At 40.9% G+C, this 20050-nt stretch overlaps 2 protein-coding genes and 1 long non-coding RNA gene across 5 annotated transcripts in view; 2 read left to right on the forward strand and 1 right to left on the reverse strand.

Annotated features, from left to right (window-relative positions):
• Window positions 1-20050, reverse strand: part of rtn1a (reticulon 1a) — a 21259-nt gene continuing 1209 nt past the window's right edge. Inside the window, exons 2-9 of one of the 3 annotated variants that reach the window (XM_077537796.1) lie at window positions 13180-13896; window positions 11369-12031; window positions 3376-3583; window positions 3163-3301; window positions 2674-2743; window positions 1327-1373; window positions 1176-1234; window positions 1-879 (exon numbers count right to left, since the gene is read on the reverse strand). In XM_077537796.1, coding sequence (XP_077393922.1) covers window positions 837-879; window positions 1176-1234; window positions 1327-1373; window positions 2674-2743; window positions 3163-3301; window positions 3376-3583; window positions 11369-12031; window positions 13180-13896 — 1946 coding nt within the window. In that variant the 3' untranslated portion in view covers window positions 1-836. Of the gene's footprint in view, window positions 880-1175; window positions 1235-1326; window positions 1374-2673; window positions 2744-3162; window positions 3302-3375; window positions 3584-5371; window positions 5517-7965; window positions 8289-11368; window positions 12032-13179; window positions 13897-20050 lie in introns of those variants that run through there. The other 2 variants (XM_077537797.1, XM_077537798.1) reach the window with 2 other exon arrangements.
• LOC144031078 (uncharacterized) lies at window positions 4604-10441 on the forward strand. Its single transcript, XR_013287433.1, has 3 exons — window positions 4604-4811; window positions 5118-5226; window positions 10289-10441. It is a non-coding gene; the product is annotated as an uncharacterized LOC144031078 (long non-coding RNA).
• lrrc9 (leucine rich repeat containing 9) overlaps window positions 17359-20050 on the forward strand; it is a 23842-nt gene continuing 21150 nt past the window's right edge. The window contains exon 1 of the mRNA XM_077537790.1: window positions 17359-17394. Coding sequence (XP_077393916.1) covers window positions 17374-17394 — 21 coding nt within the window. The 5' untranslated portion in view covers window positions 17359-17373. The remainder of the gene's footprint in view (window positions 17395-20050) is intronic.

The raw sequence follows: 20050 nt of genomic DNA on the forward strand, positions 1-20050 counted from the left end.
TGTTATCCATCACGGTACATTTATTTTGTCATTATAATTAAATACAGGGTGTAAGTGCAAATAGTTGAGTCCAGGGTCTAGAGAACTACACATTATAGTAGAACATAGTACAAAGTTGGACAGTTATTCAAACAAGCTTGATATCACCAGATACTTCCTTGTCTTCATAGTAGTTGTACAACAGTACCCAAAACATTAGCGTGTGTATTGTTCCTTATTGGTATACAAAAGCAAAAACCTACAAATACCACATCTAAGACGCATATTTTTCAATTAGTTTGTGCTTGGAAACACCAAAAGGAAATTGTTTATGCATATGTATATATGTACTGTATATATACATATACATATACACACTTATAGACATATACTGAAAGAAGCCCCATCTGCTTACGCGAACATGAAGCAGCGAACATTGGCAGCAGAGCAAGACTGTGGCCTCTTAGCTGTAGTTGTTTTTTTTTTTTTTGTGCCATACCGTACAGTTTGTGGTAAGCACTGCAAAAGCGAAAATATAGCGTGGTTCTCAAAACAGCACGAAAGATATCAAATATTTACCCAAGGCTCCATTTCATGCTTTTTTTTTTTTTTAACTTTAGAATAATAAACACAAAAAACTCTTTAGTTTTTTTTTGAGTCGTGAACTTGTCTACCTAACCTAGAGGCATTATGAATGTGTGATTGTGGGTTGTTAGTGTTTACACTGCTCTAGACAGGGTGAAGGCTTCTCGAGTGGATGCTTTTAGAGAAAGCCAAGATGACGAAGCGTGACGCCCCTTCTGATGGTGACCGGGCTCTTCAAGGGTGAGCGAGCCGCCTCTGTGAGATGTGCGCATCTACTCCTCCTTTCTCTTGGCCCCGGGGATCTTTGCTTGGATCCTGGACACAGGGAACAAGTAGGAATTGCATGTTTCCGATAGGATTAAGTCGCTGCTAGACGGCAAAGCACCTGCTGCTCCATTCGCTCTTTATATGGTGCTCAATTGAGCCTACATCTTAGTTTTTACCATAGAAGGAGAATGATGGCAGTCAGTCACAAAAGTACAATTGTAACTACTATAGTTTTTTCTTTAACACCTTGATGTTCTCCAGTGTATGCATGCTTTTTATCTTACATTATAATACATAAACCAAGTTTATGTGATGTGAGAAATGAAAAATGTCTGATCACTCACTTCCCCATCACAGAGTTGACATGGGTCCGTATTAGTCCCACATACTGATCTATCTGTGCCTACAAGAAGAGAGGGGGGGGGGGACATGATGCAAAAATGAATATTTTTGTTTAACAGACGTTTTGATGGTTTTAAGGTTGAAAAACTTTACCTGATGCTTCTCATAGACCACAGGCATAGTGAACATGGAAACCACAACTGGAGGCACATAGAGGGAAAAAAAGGCGTTAAAATATTTTCTGTAAATGCGGTACAAAATCACTTAAGTTGGGGAAAATGCGTAAATACTAGGGTTTTAATCACATTACTTATTAGTTACCTCGCAATTAATCACAAATTTTATGGTTCTAAATGTACAAAAAAAACAACTAAATTTTATACTCTTGTTAAGTGGGAAAAAAATGTTAAACTAATAGAATTATGGCTACATCTTTTAGTCATTCATACAGTAATTTCATAATCAAATTGAGTTAAAATTAAAAAGATGTACTGTTCTGTAAATACGAGTGATATTGATTTGTTGTAATTTTTCTGCCAGTAGATGGCATTGTTGAATTTGTTAGACGTTGGTGACAGCTCCGTGCATTTTTCTTTTCATATTAAGAGCTATCTAATTTTTAACATGAAGTAGCTTGTGAAATTCTGCACATTTTTACTTCACCCGTCTCCACAAGTGTATGCTTTTAATTTTATTAATGGTAAACTTAACGTGGGCGTGTCTATTGCGTTGTGACTGGAATTCCCTCTGTACAGGCTTTCCAAGTAAGAGGCCGTCATTAATCGTGCGTGAAAAAAAAATAGTGGTGTAAAATTAACGCACTAATTTTGACATCCCTAGTAAATACTAACACATTATGGTACTGTAGCTCCTAACACAGACAAAGACATGCTGCCCCACTTGTGATTACATAAATGCTAAAAATAGACTGAGTGTATCCAGTACACTAATACGTAGGGGTGTGAATTGCCTAGTACCTGACGATTCGATTCGTATCACGATTCACAGGTCACGATTCGATTCGATACCGATTAATCCCGATATGAATTTATAAGTCGATTGTTGCGATTTTTTTTCATTCAAATTTAGAAAATACTAATCAGTAAGCTTGTAGAAGATTTATATGAAAATGTATTATTTATTTATCTGAAATTTCAGTCTTATAGAGGTTGTAATCTGTTTCATGTTTGAACAGCATTAAAATAAAATATTAAGGCTTAATGTTCCGTTCATATAACATTCTTCCATGCTCAAGGTGTGAATCCTTAAAAAAATAAAAATAAATAAATAATAAAAAAAAAAATATATAAAAAATCGATTCTGCCGATTATTGAATCGATTCGAGAATCGCGCGATGTAGTATCGCGATATATCGCCGAATCGATTTTTTTTAACACCCCTACTAATACGTATCTCTCCCGATATGCAATTTAAAAAAAAAAAAAAAAAAAAGTCTTTAAATTCAACACTGGGTAGAGTGAGTTGTCAGGGTGACCTCACCTAGGATAAGCAGTGTCAGGCCGTTGAAGAGAGCGCCCACGTAGGTCAGAAGCCACATCAGCACAGCAAACTAAACAGAAAACCACATTTTAAGACTGTTTCACTTGCAGAGGCGATAATGGAATTTAACAGCCCCAAGAGGCAGAGCCGTCCATGAGATATTTCAAAGTTTCCACCAAACATGGTCTGCTAGTCACGGAACAGTGAGGAATGGTAGAATCCGATATCGGTCGCGTTTGTGTAATATAAAAGTGTGACATCATAGAAGTGTGTGACAGGATAACCAGCCAATGATTAATAATTAAATAAATTAGACTTGGTCCTGAGGGATGGAGTAGATCACAAAATCCACGGTTTGGTTAATTACAATTATATTACAATTACATTTAGATTTATAGTATTGATAACTACCGCAGTGGCAAAAACATTCCTCATTAAAATTTAACTGCCCCAACTAACCACCTTGGTGGAAACAGATGATTTGCAAACCTTCAAAGAGTCAATCAAATCTTGAACGAGGAAAAGCCTGCGCAGCTCCTTCATGCAGGTGTTGGAGTAGAGTAAGATTTTGTCAGCGTATTTGCTGATTTGGTCCTGGGATAGCGAGATTTCCATGTCCAGGTAGCCTCTGCACGGATGCAAGTAGAGAAACGATCAATATGCGACGGATTACGATATTTGTCGTGTTCGCGCTTCACTCACTTGAAAGGATGCCCCTCGTCGGTTTTCTGCACAGCCTGGAGCACAGATTTGTAGATGCGGAAGCTGATGGTGGCGGAGAGGGCGGCCAGGGCTAAGTAAGCTCCGACGCTGACCACGCTGAACTGGGTCAGCGAGAAGAGGAGCAGAAGCACGCTGCTGAACACGGCCCCCGACTGCTTCACATTCCTCCAGTAGAGCAGGTCAATAGCTGGGGGGGGCAGAGACACGCAAGGTTACGATCCATAACTGCTTTGGACTTTTCATTTTTCTTTAGGTACCCGGTGAAACCACACATCTCCATCAAAAAGCTGTCATTCATTGGCTTCAGAAGTCATTTGGCTTGGGCTTTAATTTAGCTTCTTTGTCCAACTATGATTACAAAAATGTAATCCAAAAAACTAATATAAATGGAAATATAAATAAATATATCCCTAAATAAATAAAAGTAAAAATATAAAAATAAAAAATGAGATAAAAAAAAAATACATATAAAAATAAATGTTGAAATAAATACTAAAAATATATAAATAGAATTAAATGTAAATCAATAAATAAAAACGTTCTGCTGAGTCCGCCACCACAACTTGCGACTTGAGTTGCTAGACAAGTCGAGGTGATGGTGGACAACGCAAGCCGGCGAGACTTCCTTGTTCGCCGAGCCATTCACTCGACCAATGATGGGAAATTTGGAACAGCGTAGTCCAACCCAAGACACACTGAGGACTAGCATTTCGACCTGGCAGAGCGTCTGCAGCATGAAATAAATAAATGTGTGTTTTTAATTATTGATTTATATTTAATTCTATTTCTACATTCATTTTTGTATTTAGTTTGACATTTATTTGTATTTTTACTGTTATTTATTTAGGGATATATTTATTTTTGGGCGGGATTTAATTTTTGAAGTGTGTTTTTTTTTTTTGTATCCATTTTAATTTTTTCCACTTTTAGTAATGCATATGGAAAGAAAAAATATGCAACACATTAGAGCAACAAAAATAACAGTTTTGCCATGATTCACCCAGTCATTAGCTACACATTTACATGTTCGAAAAGGAGTAGGAAGAAGTATACTTAGTTATCTTTAACTATATATCCATACAGACCTCTTTAGTGCTCAGTACATTTATCACCTCTCACACCTGGTTCGCTCTCATACATACACAATCACACATCCCGTCCAAACAAGCTCAACCGCAGGCAACGTAATCCCCAAGTAGAAAATTAATGATTGACAAAAAACGGGAGCACAATCAATGTTTTGAAAGATAACGGTTCAGTGTGACATGGCCGCGCTGATAAGCAGTGATGAAGGAATGGCTACGATTCATGGAGAAATTTTGCTACCCCAACTCTGACCATACGTTTTCTCACTTTGCAGGGCAAGCTCCAGATTTGGTCACGGTGTCACCTGGAAACGCGAACCCGTTCCCATGGTAACAGCCACCTTTATATCACCATTATTTGCATCCCTGCTGATCCACAGACATTAATAACCCGCTCACCGTGCATTGACGCCCGACCGGGTCTTATCACGTCTATGCTGGGAATAGTAGTATCGCTCCCGAGAACGATCCCTCCCGTTGGTTTTCTCCTCCTCCCCGAGCAGTCCAACTTTTTTTTTTTTTGCCTGCTCTAATTTTAGCCATAGAGCTGTGAATGGCATAGCGATGACGGCCATTTTTGCTTGCCTCTGAATAGGCATCTGAGTCCTCACAAATATATATATTGTCTCTTCTCAGGAAGTAAGGACATGTCACATTTGAGGACGTGATCGACATGCTTCACCATCACTCTGTGACAACAGCTGGGCCGATTTGGAGATGCTTTAAGAATAACATGCATGCACAGGTGTGTAGCCCCTTCATTAGTTACACGCACTCAAACACAAGCAGCGAAGCCAAAGCAGCTGTACTGTTTTCAACAGCTTCAGTGCCGCGCAGCCGTACTGTAGAGGTTAAAGCATTAGCTTAGTGCAGTCGAAGCGGGTACTGACCTGCGGCTCCCATGGCTGAACAGGGAAAGAGGCAGCTGCTTTATTCACGGACAAAAGGAGAGCGTTGAGGGGGGGGGATGTTGCCCCCCTGCTCCTCCACCACCACCACCACCACACACACACACACACACACACTGCATAGGAAAGGAGTGACTACAGCCACACTAGCCAATCAGCAGCTGTCTGATCAGTGACGGCGCTTTAAAGGGGGGGTGGTCTATTGGGTCGGGTTTGCAAAGAAGCGCACATACTCACATTTTATGCGCTCTTCTAAGCAACACCGATGTCTCGTAGAAAACTTACATTTGGTGCGTTCGCATTCAAATGGTATGACTTCTACACGCCCATGCAGCGGCCATTTTCTGGTGCTCCATCACAATGGGCTGTTAGCAACACCTGCCTGATGCAGTTACCATAGCTACGGCGCTCGCTCCATTTTTATCACCGAGAGATTGCAGGAAGGGAGGGGAATGAGCGTTCCTTTGGGAACAGAGAGAGATTCATTTGGTTCGAATGTGGGGACGGACGGGAACATGACGTGTGCGGGACCCCTGTAAAGATCAAGACTGCCACTCCCTTTTACCGTGGAACAAAAGCGAGTTTACAGATGTCTCATAACCGTCAAATGGCTCAACTTACATGTGGAGGAAAGGAGGTCATTCTTAAATTTGGGTCTGATTCAATATGTATACACCTGACTTATCCGGACAGTAATTTTATTCTTCCATCTGGAATGTTGTGCTGCTAAGTCAGGGCAGCTGGCTGTTAGCTCCCATCCTCATCATTAAAAACAAAACAAAACAAAAAAACAGTGCAAATGATTATCACCCGTGACACGAAAATGAATCCCCCCCCCCACCCTCCTTTTTTTTTCTGAAGTGAAACTAGTTTAGCCTGACCTCATTAAATCACTGAAGACATCCTTGTGGCCTCAAACAAGTCATCAGCCCGACTGTGCAAACATGCAATGGGACTTCTGCTGCCAAGACGTTTTAACTGTCGGACTTGAAAACTTGCCCATGATCACCTTTGACGCATTCAACTTGAATGAATGAATGAACGAATATACGATATTCTGATTAATATTTGCATGTGCAGAATATTAATTAAGCAGCAAAATCCACCTGTTTTTATCCATTTCAGGAGGCGTCTATTTTGTGCTGTTCTGCCTCTTGCAGTCGATTGAAGATATCATAGTGGCTCATGTAACAACCAATCATGGCTCAGCTTGCAAATGCCACATGACCAAACTCAGAAAACCTGAGTTGTGATTGGTTGTTATCTGAGCAACTGTGATGTCATCTTCCATTTGACAAGAAGTGGCAAAATGGTGGCCAACCCGAGATGGATTAAAAAACAGGTGGATTTTGCTGCTTAATTCATTTTCCGCAAACACAATATTAATCAGAATTTCATTTTAATGAATAATAAGGCGCATCGAACTTAATGTATTATTGAAAGATTTCTTTTTTGTGACATTGTTAATCCAACTAAGTTTGTTGTATTGAATAGAACATGCAGCAATTTGAAGAGAAAGGTAGGCAATACACAATTCTGTGTTTTCAAATGTTTGTGTAATTCTTAATTCCCTCCTTGTATCATTTGGAGGAATGACTTCACATTATGTCAAAATATAGATAGGCCCCATATAAAAAAAAAATATTTTTCTTTTTTTGCGTAGAAGCATCAAAAGTTTGCGTAGAAGCATCAAAAGTGATTCTATAACACAGAAATGGAAGTCACTACTTCACTTGAAATACTTGTCTGGTTCAATAACAGTGAGTCAGTTATAGTGCATATACAATGACGTAACACAATCATTGAGCCTTCATTTCCTCAGCTGCTGGGAATAATAAATAATAAAGTATATATTATTATTGGAGCAGAGGCCACTGTGTGAACCATTCCTATGGCTGTGGATGCATCTCATCAGAAAACTTTACATAGACGTCAATGTAGTTACGCAATCATATTGCTCATGCAGCCACAGGGCTAATGACAAACTGGTAGTCTAACATTGGAAACAACTCAAATCAGAGGCTAGTAGGATGTGCGCCATTTTGTTTTCACTCCCCCCTGCTGGATGCAGAGACAAGACGGAGGATGCTTTTTTTTTTTTTTTTTTTTTCGCTCGCTACAAGGTAGCATCGCGGTAGAGCAGATAGAGCTGATGTAATCGGGATGGGTGTGCCCTGGTTACCATGGCGACACTCTGTCAGTGCTGCCCGGATGCTCTCGCATATAAAAAAAGCCATCGTATGCCATGTAAAAGTAGCACCTTTCTAAATAGCCAACATCTTTGCATGCATGTCCACAAGAGCAGCATGCCGCTGTGTATGCAAATTATTCTCATCACACCGCCATGCTCCTCCCTGTTTTGTCCCCTCACATATCACACAATTGATTGTGCCATCAGGGCGTGTCTGTGCAAAAGGGAGGTAGGTGACATTGTTCTGTTGACTAATATGCAAATGAAAACCACGCACAAGAATACACATTTAAAGACATTTGAGTTATGTAAGTACATGCATGAATGACACAAAATACAGCATATGCACGCACACATACAAACAAATTTAAAAAAAAAAAAGTACCCTGGCCCTTCCAGCCGCTCCAGGAGCTTTCCTTCTTCGTCACGTCCGCAGCGGCCTGCATGCTGGTGATCACGTTTTATCCCAGTTCTCTCGCTTGCTGTTTTTTTTCTTTTCTTTTTAATAAAACCTAAATCTGTATCTTCTTTGTGCGCCGCTTTCTGTCGCTCGTGCTCACGCGCTCATCACAGAGAAGGCATGAATGGTCGAAAAAAGGATGCAGGCGCGTGGCACAGTGAGGGAGGGAACATGGGAGGGAGGGAGCGAGGGAGGAAGGATGGAGAGGCTTCCTAGATGCTGCCGGCTGGCGGAGCTCACACAGATGCTGTGGATTGCCAAATGTGTGTTTTTGTGGCTAGAAAAGAGGGGGGGGGGGGGCGTTTAAATTGTAAACATCACAGTTGCTGCTGGAGCAAGCCAGACGTGCGATGATTCGTATATCCAACGGAGTGCGGAGGCTTTTGTCTTGAAAGGGGTGGTCGTCTAGATTTTCTTTTCACAACAAAAAAAGGGGGGGGTAATTCGGTCCATGGCCAAGACCGTAACTCGCAATTTTAGCAGAAAAAATTCTTCATATTGAAATGAATTGCAGTTCATGATTTCATGACAGCACCCTAAAAAACAAAATAGGGATGGGCAATTAGATACCCAGCTTAATTTCAGGGTATTAGTACTTGCGATGTTGGCCGACACCAGTATCAGCTGCCCTCTTGTGGCCATTTTATGAACAGGAACTAGAATTTGGAAATCAAGATGGATTGGAAAAAAATAGTTTATTTGGGATGTATAGGTATTTCTTTTTTTGGGGGGTTGGGGGGGATTATGTATCCAAAGTACGAGTGGTATTGGCGACTACTCAAATGTTCAAATGTGAGTACTCGTGCCAATATAGAGAATATACAGTGTATTTACTGTACATAGTGTATTTGTGCTTTTCTTAGTGTGAACATCTGGCTGTGAATTGTGGCCTTACAACAGCTCTGTGCAATTGTTCTCATTGTGTTTTTGTTTCAGTGACCGTGACTCCCCTTTGCCCACATGTAAGGGCATTACCGTACCTTTAATTGCCCCCGTTTTTTTGTCCCCCCACCCCACTTCACTTGAGCATCCCTGTGTCTGACGCTCTCAACACAAAGCAAAACTATCGCTCAAATGACGGGTCATCGTGCAAAAAACTTCCAAACCACTATAGTAATTGATATATTTATTTAAGATGGTTATTGTCTTCAAAGGTTGAACATTGCTGACCCCAAATTTCCACTTTGATTCACTGAGTGCTTCTACTTTAATAATGTATATGGGGATGCATGCATTGTGCATGCGAGCTTAAGCACAATACTGCTTGTTGCCTTGAGGAGGTGTCTGTGTTACCAATTTTCTCCTCAGAATAAACAAGTGAAAGTGCACTGTCACCATGATGTCAGCGGTGAGACAAAAACACTCCTTTGATGGATAGTTTGGCTGTCAAAGAGACCGCCCCCGCCCCTGCAGGCGACCACACCTCACACCTTCTGTTCACTGCAGCCTCCACACTGCCAACACCCACTATCAAGCAGGGGGAAAAGAAAAACAGATTCTCTGATCCAGACAGATTGTGCTCCCCCATCAGTGTTGCTATGGCAACTGTGGATGAAGCACCAGCCTCTCCGGTGCTGAACAAAGACGCACTGCGCCCTCTAGTGGTGTGCAAACAGACATGTGACCTGGTTGTTTTTTTGTTTTGTACAGTATTTCCAGAACCTTCTCCACAGTAGGATAGCAAAAAGACCTATATCAATCAGAACTAAAATAAATAAATACGGCACACTAAACTTCACCTTGAGTTAGACCTGCAAATATTGTTACCAACCATTTGTTTGAAGAGCATGCATTTAAAAAAAAATAAAAATAAAATCCTTACTGTCAAGCAATATGAAGTGCAAATGTAATAATCCCTCAAGGCACCTTAAAAGTCTACCCTACTTTTGAGATCCTCGGATTATGTAAACAGGGAGAGCGAAGATGACCAATAGTAGGCAGAATACACATTCTAACGTTAAATGTGCAGCTTGAACCGAATGAACTCCATCCGACTGTGACTGCCATGTTTGTTTTCCCTAATCCCAGGATTTAAAATAGTCAAACAAACAAGGATCCAAATGCTGCCCGATGCACCATATCTGCAATTCTAAATTATACTTGATGCACACTAACAGCGACATTCTTGGTTTATAGTTTGGTGTCTCCATATATTTATTTTATTATTATTATTATTATTTTTTGCACAGTCAGGATGTGAAGCAAATGCAAATAAACAGTTTTTTTTTCCTTTTAAATCCACCACCAGGGGGAAGCAGACTCACAAGAAGGACTTCACATATGCACTTGGCACAGAAAAGCAGAGCAGCTGGGTAAGATTGTACCTCTCTAAACAAACCTGTTTAGTGTGCGGACTTGTCAACAAAACAACACGAGCACACCATGCAGCAGCTTGCAGCAGACAAATCAAGTCAGGGAATGTTTTACTAGTACTAATAGGGTTGTTTAAATGGACAGTCTTTTTTTACCCCGCCCCCCCCCCCCCCCCTCAAAAAAAAATAACAAATAAAAAAATTAAAAGTAATCAACACTTCATTTGGATGACACTAGCATTTTGAAGTCAAAAGTGAAAGTTTTTGAAAAGATTATCCATAAAATAAAAATGTGCCCATATGTTGGCTAGTGAATAGAATTAAACTCACTTCACCATAAGCAGCAAGGTGAGGCTTCAAGCTGTTTAATACTACTCCCAGTTGAAGTTTCCAGTCAAAACAAATAATTGGGGCCTTTTCACACTGCACTTAGCAACGTGCAGACCGCCGTCAACAAACAAATGTTAGAAAATGGGAAGCTGTTTCACGTTGCATTGTGGTGTGACATACAAGGTGGGCGCCCTCGGATTGAAAACTTACATCCAAGAGCGGAGACAGCATCACGTCTGAAGGCGCATCTAATAGGAAAGGGGCTTGGCGGCGTGATTTCAGAGTGCTAGTGGCAAATTTGGCAACACCGGAAAAGCCACCCTGTTGCAGTGCTTCCTGATTGGCTGTTAGGCAAGCACTCCCAAATATGGGCAAGCTTGTACCGCGGCGCTGTCGTCCTTGCACGCTGCCCCACAGCAAACACCATAAAAAAACAAGTGCAGTGTGAAAAGAACTTTGCACTTTGTGTATTTAACACAAACAAGCAACTGCCTAAAGAGAGCCCCTGAAAACTTAAATGTTAACATGCAATGAAAACGCCATTGACAGTTATAGAAGCAACACTTCAAGATTATAGCATATTTGTAAAGTTCTAACAATCTCTTATACCTCACAACACAGAGAGAAAAGTAAGATTTGAGGTTCAAGATGAAGAAGAAATACAATATACGGGTAATCATACTCACCTTTTTGTTTGTTGAAACCTTCCAGCAGGAAGGAAGCAGCCGATTTCCCAAGATCCACTTTGCCTTCATTGGTCTTCCTGTCCTCCAGACTGAACCTGTCTGGACGCACCTCTGGGGGCACAGTCGCAGTCGGAGGTTTAGGCTTGCTCAGGCGCTCTTCTTCCGCTTTCACCTTTTCTGTGATCAAGTGCCCGGCTGACGCAGCCTGAGGCGTGCTACGGGCAGTGGGGACCAGGGGAGAGGGAGGGCCGGCTCCCAGGCTGGGGCCCCCGACGCCTTGCTCTCTTTTCGGGCTTTCTTCCGATGCGGACTCAATGAAGAGGTCACTGTCGAGCTCCGCCTCTCTCTCCTCGCGCAGAATGCTGTAGGATGCAGGTGGGGCGTGGTTGCCAGCCAGGCCAATAGCAGCCTTGGAAACAACCGGGGGGCTGTCAAAGGGATTGCTGGACGGGTTGAAGGTGCCCTTACTTTTAGGTGGATCTGCAAACGGGTTGCTACTGGCCTTGGGAGGCTCCTCAGACACCAGCTCAATCTCGGAGTCTCCAGACTCTGCACTGCTGCCGTCTTGCTCCCTGCCACCAAAATGTGGGCCTGAACTATACTTGGTAGTTGTGGACTTGACTGCGTCAGCCTTGAATGCATCATGGGAAGGGAAATCTTTTTCTGTGGGGTGGGAAAGAAAATTACAACAGTCTGTTATATATTCATCATTCAGTAATTCATAAATATGTTAAACATACAGTACTATAAACAAGTGGAGGGTAAACTTTTGTGCTGAAGGGTCAATTTTTCTTTTTAAAACAGACGGGGCATTTATATAGAAGCATATTGCATTCATTAAAAATAAATACATTAACTATAAATTTTGAGGGGAGGCTTTTATTTATATAAGATTATGTTTTATGAAATTATGCTTTTTTTCTGTTTTATGAAATATTTTTTTTTCTGTTTTTTTTTCTGTTTTTTTTTTCTGTTTTTTTTTTCTGTCATTAAAAAAAAACGAGAAAAAAACGAACAAAAGGACAGAACAGGAAGGGGGAAAAAACTCAGGAGAAAAAAAGAAGAAATTATTCAGAAAAAAACAAAAAAATTCCAAAAAACTAATATGCAGAAAAACAGAAGAATAATATTCAGAAAAAGATGAAAAATATTATTCAGAAAAAGCAAACAAAAAATGCAAAAAAAATAAATAAAATGTTCTCTATAAAACAAACCAAAATAATAATTTGAAAAACAAATGTCAAAAAAAAAAAATCCTTCAAATAGTAATAATTAGTAAAAACGGATATTTTTTTCCATTGCACAATATGCACCCGTATACTTGTGATGTACATTAAAAAAAAAAACAATGTGTAAAATAAATTGTATTATGAAACTTCCAATATAATTAACTTAACATTTAATAATAGTTACTTTTTTCTATTATAACTGAGAGAAACTAATTATTAAAAATGTTAAGGAGCCAATTTTTAGAGGAAAAAACAGCTAAATGAATGCAACAAATATAGGACTTTTAACCATGTGAAAGCTCAGATGCCAAATGAAAGACTGGAGCAAGCCATATTTCGCCCACGCCTACTGTTTATGGACAGACGTATTGGGACACCTGGTCATTGTCATCAACAATAAAAATCAATGTAGCAACTATAAAAGCTTTGATTCTTGAAAGGTTTTTCTACACGATTTGTTGAGGGTGATTAGTTCATGTAAAAGAACATTTGTGTGGTCAGAGGTCACTGATGGACCTGAGGGAGGGTCTTGTTCATATAGTGACCCCCAGGCAATATAATATGTATGTGTTCTATGCTTACGTGTAGGTGAAGCGTTGGGAGTGGAGGCGGGGCTCTCGTCCTCTGGTTCAGACAGGGTCACAGTGGGGACCCCCTGTAGGCCCACGCTGAGCACATTTTCCCGATCACACCCAGTGGCTGGAGGGGGGCGCTGTTGAGGCTCGGCCTTGGATGGCGGAGCCTGCGACTCGGTCAGGGTGATCTTCACGGGGCTGGCTGACTGTGGCGTGCCTCCGAGGTTTCGGTAGGAGCGGTAATCTGACAGTTCCTCATCAGACGGCTCCTCCACATAGGGGAAGGAGTGGGAGCCCAGGGCTGGGCCGAGATTCTCATCTTCTTCGTCCTCATCTCTTCCAGGGTTCTTATCAATGTAGCCATCCAAGGAATCACGAGCGCTCAATCCTGTGTCCACCAGGCTGTGCAGCGCTCCCTGCTGTTGGTCATGGCGATCATCCCCGTGGCTTATGTCCATGTAGTTGTAGGATTCCGTCTTTTGTAAGACAATCAAAGACTTAGGCATGTCATTGGACTGCTCGGACGTGGTCTTGGTGCTGGAGCTGAAGCCGTACGTGTCGGCGGAGAAGTGGTCCAGGCCGGGGGACCCAGATGAATCCTTGACGTTGTCAGACAGGTAGGAAGCTTCTCGACCTGATGTAAAGCTCTGATTGGACAGCAAGGAGGTGTACACATCACCATCATCATTCATAGGCTTCCTGAACAGGCCTGACATGGGGTCACCTAGGAGTCCAACGTGGACATGCGGGAGAAAAAGAGGTGAAATATAATTAGAATGATAGCTACTAAAACGGAGAAAGCTTGAAAAGACAAATCTGACATGAATCTTTGTCACATGATTTTTAATAGCGTAATACGCTGGAAGCATGGAGCCTCAGTTTTGCAGTCCAGCGAGGCAGCACTAACAGAGGCTACTTGTGCCCATGCAGTGGACAAAGGCAGATTGTTTTGCCACTAAAACCCAAAGAGCCACAACCAGAGTCTGTTCTCAATCATGCACATCACTAAGGCGGCATCTCCTGTCACAAAAATAAATGTACACTAGATACTAGCCTCCAATAACTTTTATACCTAATAAGCTAGGATAAGGATCTACAAGACTACTTTAAAGTGGAAGTCAAAAAATATATATTCTTGACAATATGCTCTATACAGCCCCACAAGTCTAAATACGGTATTCTGGTTAATATTGTGTTAGTGGAATATGAGTTAAGCAGCAAAATCCAGCAGTTTTTATCACTATCTAAAAGCGGCAATATTGCCACTTGTTGTCGAGTGAAAATGACATCATAGTTGCTCAAGTCTCAGGTAACCAATCACAGTTTCAGCTTCAGAAAATAAGTGAGCTGTGGTCGTTGCCTGAGCCCTGAGCAACTGTGATGTCATTTTCAGTGGACAGCAAGTGGCAAAATGGCCGCACCCTGAGATGGATACAAACGGCTAATGTAAGATTAATCAGAATGTCATGTTTAGACTAGTGAGGTCATATTTAACATATTATTGTCAAGAAATGTTTAATGTTGACTTCCTCTTTAAACACTTGGAAGTTGATGCAGATCCTGAGATGCTAAACGTTCCAATTTCTCAACTTTTTTTGTTCAGAACGTATCGCCTGCGAAAAATGATTGAACATTTATTTTTTTTAATGCAAAGCACCCTGACTGCAATTATAGTTTTATTAACAGACATGTTGGAATAATATTCAATGCTCCCTGTACTTTATAGTAAAAGGTAAACTAGAAGTGCACAGTGACTTTCCCCGTCATCCTGCATTATATCCACCATCTGACTGGTTATACATAGGAACATCAGCGCCGATACCAAACATAAACCAGCACCCACACATAATAATATTTGTGTTGCGCTGCGCACAAGTCTCAGTGGCCCCTCCTTCTGTTCCCATGCAGGGGGTGGCACTATAAATAGTCTGACTCCAGCTGCTGGGCTTGGATGAGGGGGAAAAGATTTAAAACTGCAGCCTTTGGGTTAGCAGTAGTGGGAGGATGAAGACTGAAATGACAGAGCAAGACGTCCCTTCCTTTGCTTCCTCTCTAAAAGCCTCCCCGCCCTTCCTTTCTTCCTTTGTCATTAACAATACACCACGGCGCGTGCAGCACACGCATAAGTCATGCTAGGCACCCAAGCCGAGACCCAGACGGTGCTCGTGTATCTAATGTGGTGGCCGGTCAGTCTAAACTCGATGCCCGGTGACATGAACGCCCTTGATATGATGCTAAAATGAATCAACAAATAATCCTCTTTATTCCAGTACCAGCGTATAGATCCCCATCAGCCATCACCCTGGCAACGCCTTGATAATCTCGCACTCACTGATTCAAAACACTGACAAATTTCCTCCTCCGCCTCCTCGCCAGATGCGGGAAGCACTCGGAGCCACTACACGGCGTGAAGAGATCCAAAGTGTGATGCGCTGAACTAATCTGAGTCAGCCCGAACTGTGGGTAAGACACCACCCCCCACCCCCCAATGTTCTCTCCACCTAGCACAACAGCTCGGCTGGTGTTGCGTAAGTCATCTGCATCAGCGGCGAGGTAAAATGCCGGTCTTCGCCGGCCACCATAACGGACGGGTGGGCGGCTCTGTGCTTGACAAACTTGCAATGTTGAGACTGGGAGCGTTTTCAATCTGTAGGGACCCACAAGGCCCTGACAAAAAGCTTTGTCGCACCCGCATGGGATTAGAGGCGACAACAGAGGAATTCTCACACCGATGCCAACATAATTATGTCACCGAAGGGATGGCTGGGTTAGATAAAATACAAAAAAAAAAAAAAGTCCTGGCGGATGCTTGCTTGGTGATGAGGGGGTTTTGTCGTGCTGAATTGGATGCGGCCTGACAATCTGTGCTAGGTCATACCCAGGCAACTCGTATGCAGAGCAGAGATCATATCAAAAGCGTCCCCTTTTGCAAATATAATGCACGGGGACTTTACAAAATGACTGAAAATAGACCCCAAATTTCTCGCAGGGTTTTAACTTTGAAAAGAGCAGTAAATGTGCTGTTCAGGGACGATTCAATTACTCCACCCACGACCTTGTAAACTGTGGCGTTAGCTTTCAGGAGTTTGATTTCACTCCACGACCTTGTGGAAAATAATCTATCAATCTCATGGAGGCCATCTGTGCCTTTTGCCGTTCAGCTAATATGCCAGGAATTTGTTACTCCTGTTTTCATGGCTCGCAACAAAAAATGTAGAAAATGTGTCATTTTGGCATGCAAAGCTTTGAAAATCGGCCTCAAATGCCACCGCACGAGCCACTTTTATTTGCTGTTGATGCGCTTCCATTTACAAAGGTATGCACTATTCAATACACGGTTGGCCAGCATCCCAAATGTGCTGAAACAGTCTAGTAAAGTACAATAAAGACCATCTCAAGGTCAGGCAGATTAAAGTACATTTAGCAGGTTTGCTACACCACAATTTAGAGGGTTAGGTAAATTCTCTACTCACTCTGGCCAACATCAACATGACAAGTACAAGAGACCCTCAATCTCCTCCATTGTTGTTGAAGTGGAAAAAGTCCAAAATTTTCTTCACAATTAGGGATGTGCAAGTACCGATACCAGGTATCTACAATCAGGAGCTAGAAATCAGAATTTAGAATGATAGAAAATTGCTATTAAATTCATTCAATTTTAAGAAAAAAATGCTATATTGGGATATGTAGGTCTTTGTAACAAAACCCAATCATGTAATAAATGTACTGAAAATGTAATTTTAAGAATCCTGACTGAAATTGTAATACATTTTTACCACTGTAATACCTTATTACGGTACATTATCATATTATAAATATACTCCAGAAGGCTTTGCGGAAGAGCAGTTCTAAGTTCAAGTAGGTGAAGCTTACTTTGATTAACTCTCTGCAGTGTTGGTTCACTGTAAAAAAATAAAATAAAATAAAAAAAAATAAATAAAAAATTTTAAGTTACTCAAGCGTTAAGGAACAAACTGAACCATTTGGCACCAAATTTTTAACACACCAATTTTTGCTATGAATAACAGTATTAGATTCTCAAAACACAAAATGTAGAATTTTTGTTAAACTATTGTCAGTTTTGAGGGGGAAAAAAAGGCCCAGCTGTAAATTGTATTCCATTTTCAGGAAGGGTGCTCCAGGCTATTTTTCCATTTGCCGTCGACTGAAAATCACAACATCACAATCACGGTGCCTGTGAATGGCCAAGCCCAGAACACAGGTGAGCCATAATTGCTTGTTCTTTACCAGAGCCCTTAGCAACTGCGATGCCATTTTAAGCCGACGACACATGGCAAAATGGCCGCCCCGAGATGGATTTAAAAAAAAAGAAAAAAAAAGTGGATTTTGCTGCTTAATTTCCACAAATGCAATATTATTCAGAATATTGTGTTTAGACTAGTGCGCGTGCATAGAACATACTTTAAAGGAAAATTTTTAGCAAGTTTTATCAGTTAAACGAGTCAAATAAAAGAATACAGGACAACAGCATAAGATGAGTTATTGTTCTGGGAGGTGATATAGTATAGAATTCCTATACAGTCATCTTGTTACTCCAACTTGTAATGGTTTCTAGTTTAGCTTGATGTGGCCACTTACTATCCAATTTAAATGTATTTGAAGGGGAGATGACAAAGGCAGACTTTGAGAGGTCAATAAGAAAAAAATCATGGCCTACTCTGAGTTGTATTGATCCACGACAATAGAAGCATACAATTATGGTAAGAAGCATCAGTGAACGCTACACATGGCAAATGTTATTGTTCCATTGGCTTAAGGTAAATCAATGTGGAGGCAGTTTGAATAAAAGCTATTTGTATTCTGTGGCTGTGATGCTATATTGATTTTTTTGTTTTTGGCTAGATATTTATGGATGAATGAAGAGTGTGTGGGAGTCTGTCTGCTCCAAGCTGTCATTTTAGTGCACCTTTTTATCACAAAGCCGAATATGCATGAAAATGTACAGATGCCTGCATTTGCTGAAACAACCACAATAACAAACAATGCAGTTGCAGTTTTGTAACAGGAAGTTCAGTCATCCTAACACCACCTATTCAACAAAATCAAAGTCTATTTTAATCGGTAGAAAACTCAACTAGAAATGTTGTTAAATCCTTGCATCACACCCCAATGAAAATACCCCCACTCCCACCACACCCACCCACTTCCCCTGTTCTATGTTTCATCTTCATCACAAAGTCTGAAGAGACCTTAGACCGCCCCCCTTTGGGAGCATGAGCCAAGCTCCCGACATGCAGCTAAAAAGCACGACGTTGGCTCATGTGAGACCACTAAGTGCTTTGTGCACAGAAAGGAGCCAGGCAGACGAGCAACAGCCTCACCTTTGTTGTCCCTGATGACATGCTGACACCACTGACTGACTCATCCAGTCGGCAGATCATGTATTGTGTCGTTTGTATTTAATACAGAGCAGGGGTTATACTATTACTCACAGTCCTGTTTTAGCATTACTGTAATTTCCTGTTTTCCTCAGTCTGTCTCTTTTTTTTTGTTTTGTTTTTTTGTCCAGAGACAAAACACTGTCAGCCATTATGGCTAGAATAGGCCGTGGAGTAAAATAACATTTAGGTCAGCGGATCGATTATTTAGATGGGCAATTCTAGACATCTGGTCGGGATACAGTTTCACTTAGGCCAAACTTCTCCTCGTTGACATGTCCTTATTTGAACCCACAATAATTCTCTAGGCGTGTAAGTAACAACAACTTGAACTTTGGACCATTTGTTTACTCAATCTGTCTGTATACTGACTAGCCAGTCCATCATTTACTTTTATTTCAAATACTGCACCTTAAATGATCAATTCAGCAGAACACATCCTTGCATTTGATGGGTATGAAGTATGACATGCCTGTTTGGTTTTAGCGACAGCTAGTGAAAGCAAAATGACAGGAGCAGCAAAGGCAGGAAGCCAGGCTTTTTTTTTTCTTTTCTTTTTTTTTTTTTTAAACCTCTCATGAATTTTTCAGTGAATTCGTGAATGAAAAGTGCCCGGCACCAGTTTTACTTGCCAGCTCTAACAGTGAGCCCCCGATTAAAAATAGAAACCACGATAGGATGAGAAAGATAAACTTAGATGGAACGTCTTCCTGTAGGAAGTTGGAACAAGACTTTCACGAACAAATGTGAAAAAAAAAAAAGTCAATTCTTCTATAGTATTTAGTACACCTGCACAATCAGAACAATAACTCTTGTTTTTTTATTGACAATGTCAGTTATTCATTTTCTTAATAATGTGTTAAACACCTTTTGCAATTACGGCCAAAAATATTCAACATTGCTTTCATTGGACCATAACAAAATGTCAGGAAAAGTATCCAGGGACATCTGAACTTTATTTGGGATTAATCAGAGGCACTTTAAATGCTGGCTTGTGTATACTCTCATTTAACATAAGTTTGAATTAGGTTAATTCTGAACATAGCCACACCCCAGTTATAAGAGGGCGTGCACACCTGTGGTTTCTATTTTTAATCGGGGGCTCACTGTTAGAGCAGGTGCACATAAGGTTTTTTTGTTTTGGTTTGGTTTTTTCCTCCAGCTGAGTTGTACAGGTTATAAGTCACATTATGGTAGAACAAGTTTGCTCTATTTAATTTTTTGTACTACCTTTCACTTTAACAGTAGATATGTGATTTTATAATCAGCATCTACTGATTATCAAGTTTTTTTTTTTTAATTTACATGTTTACATGTACTCTGACATGAATTAAATCAAGTAAGACCCAACTAATTAAAGGCCTCCCGTATAGTACAAAATAAAGCTCACCACTGTTTTTTAAGGCAGACTTTGATGCAGCTGTTGTTTATTGTCATTGAACTGTGCATAATAAAGTGTCTTTTAAGAAGAAACGTTAA

Source organism: Festucalex cinctus, chromosome 12, assembly GCF_051991245.1.
Source record: "Festucalex cinctus isolate MCC-2025b chromosome 12, RoL_Fcin_1.0, whole genome shotgun sequence".
NCBI classification, from domain to species: domain Eukaryota; kingdom Metazoa; phylum Chordata; class Actinopteri; order Syngnathiformes; family Syngnathidae; genus Festucalex; species Festucalex cinctus.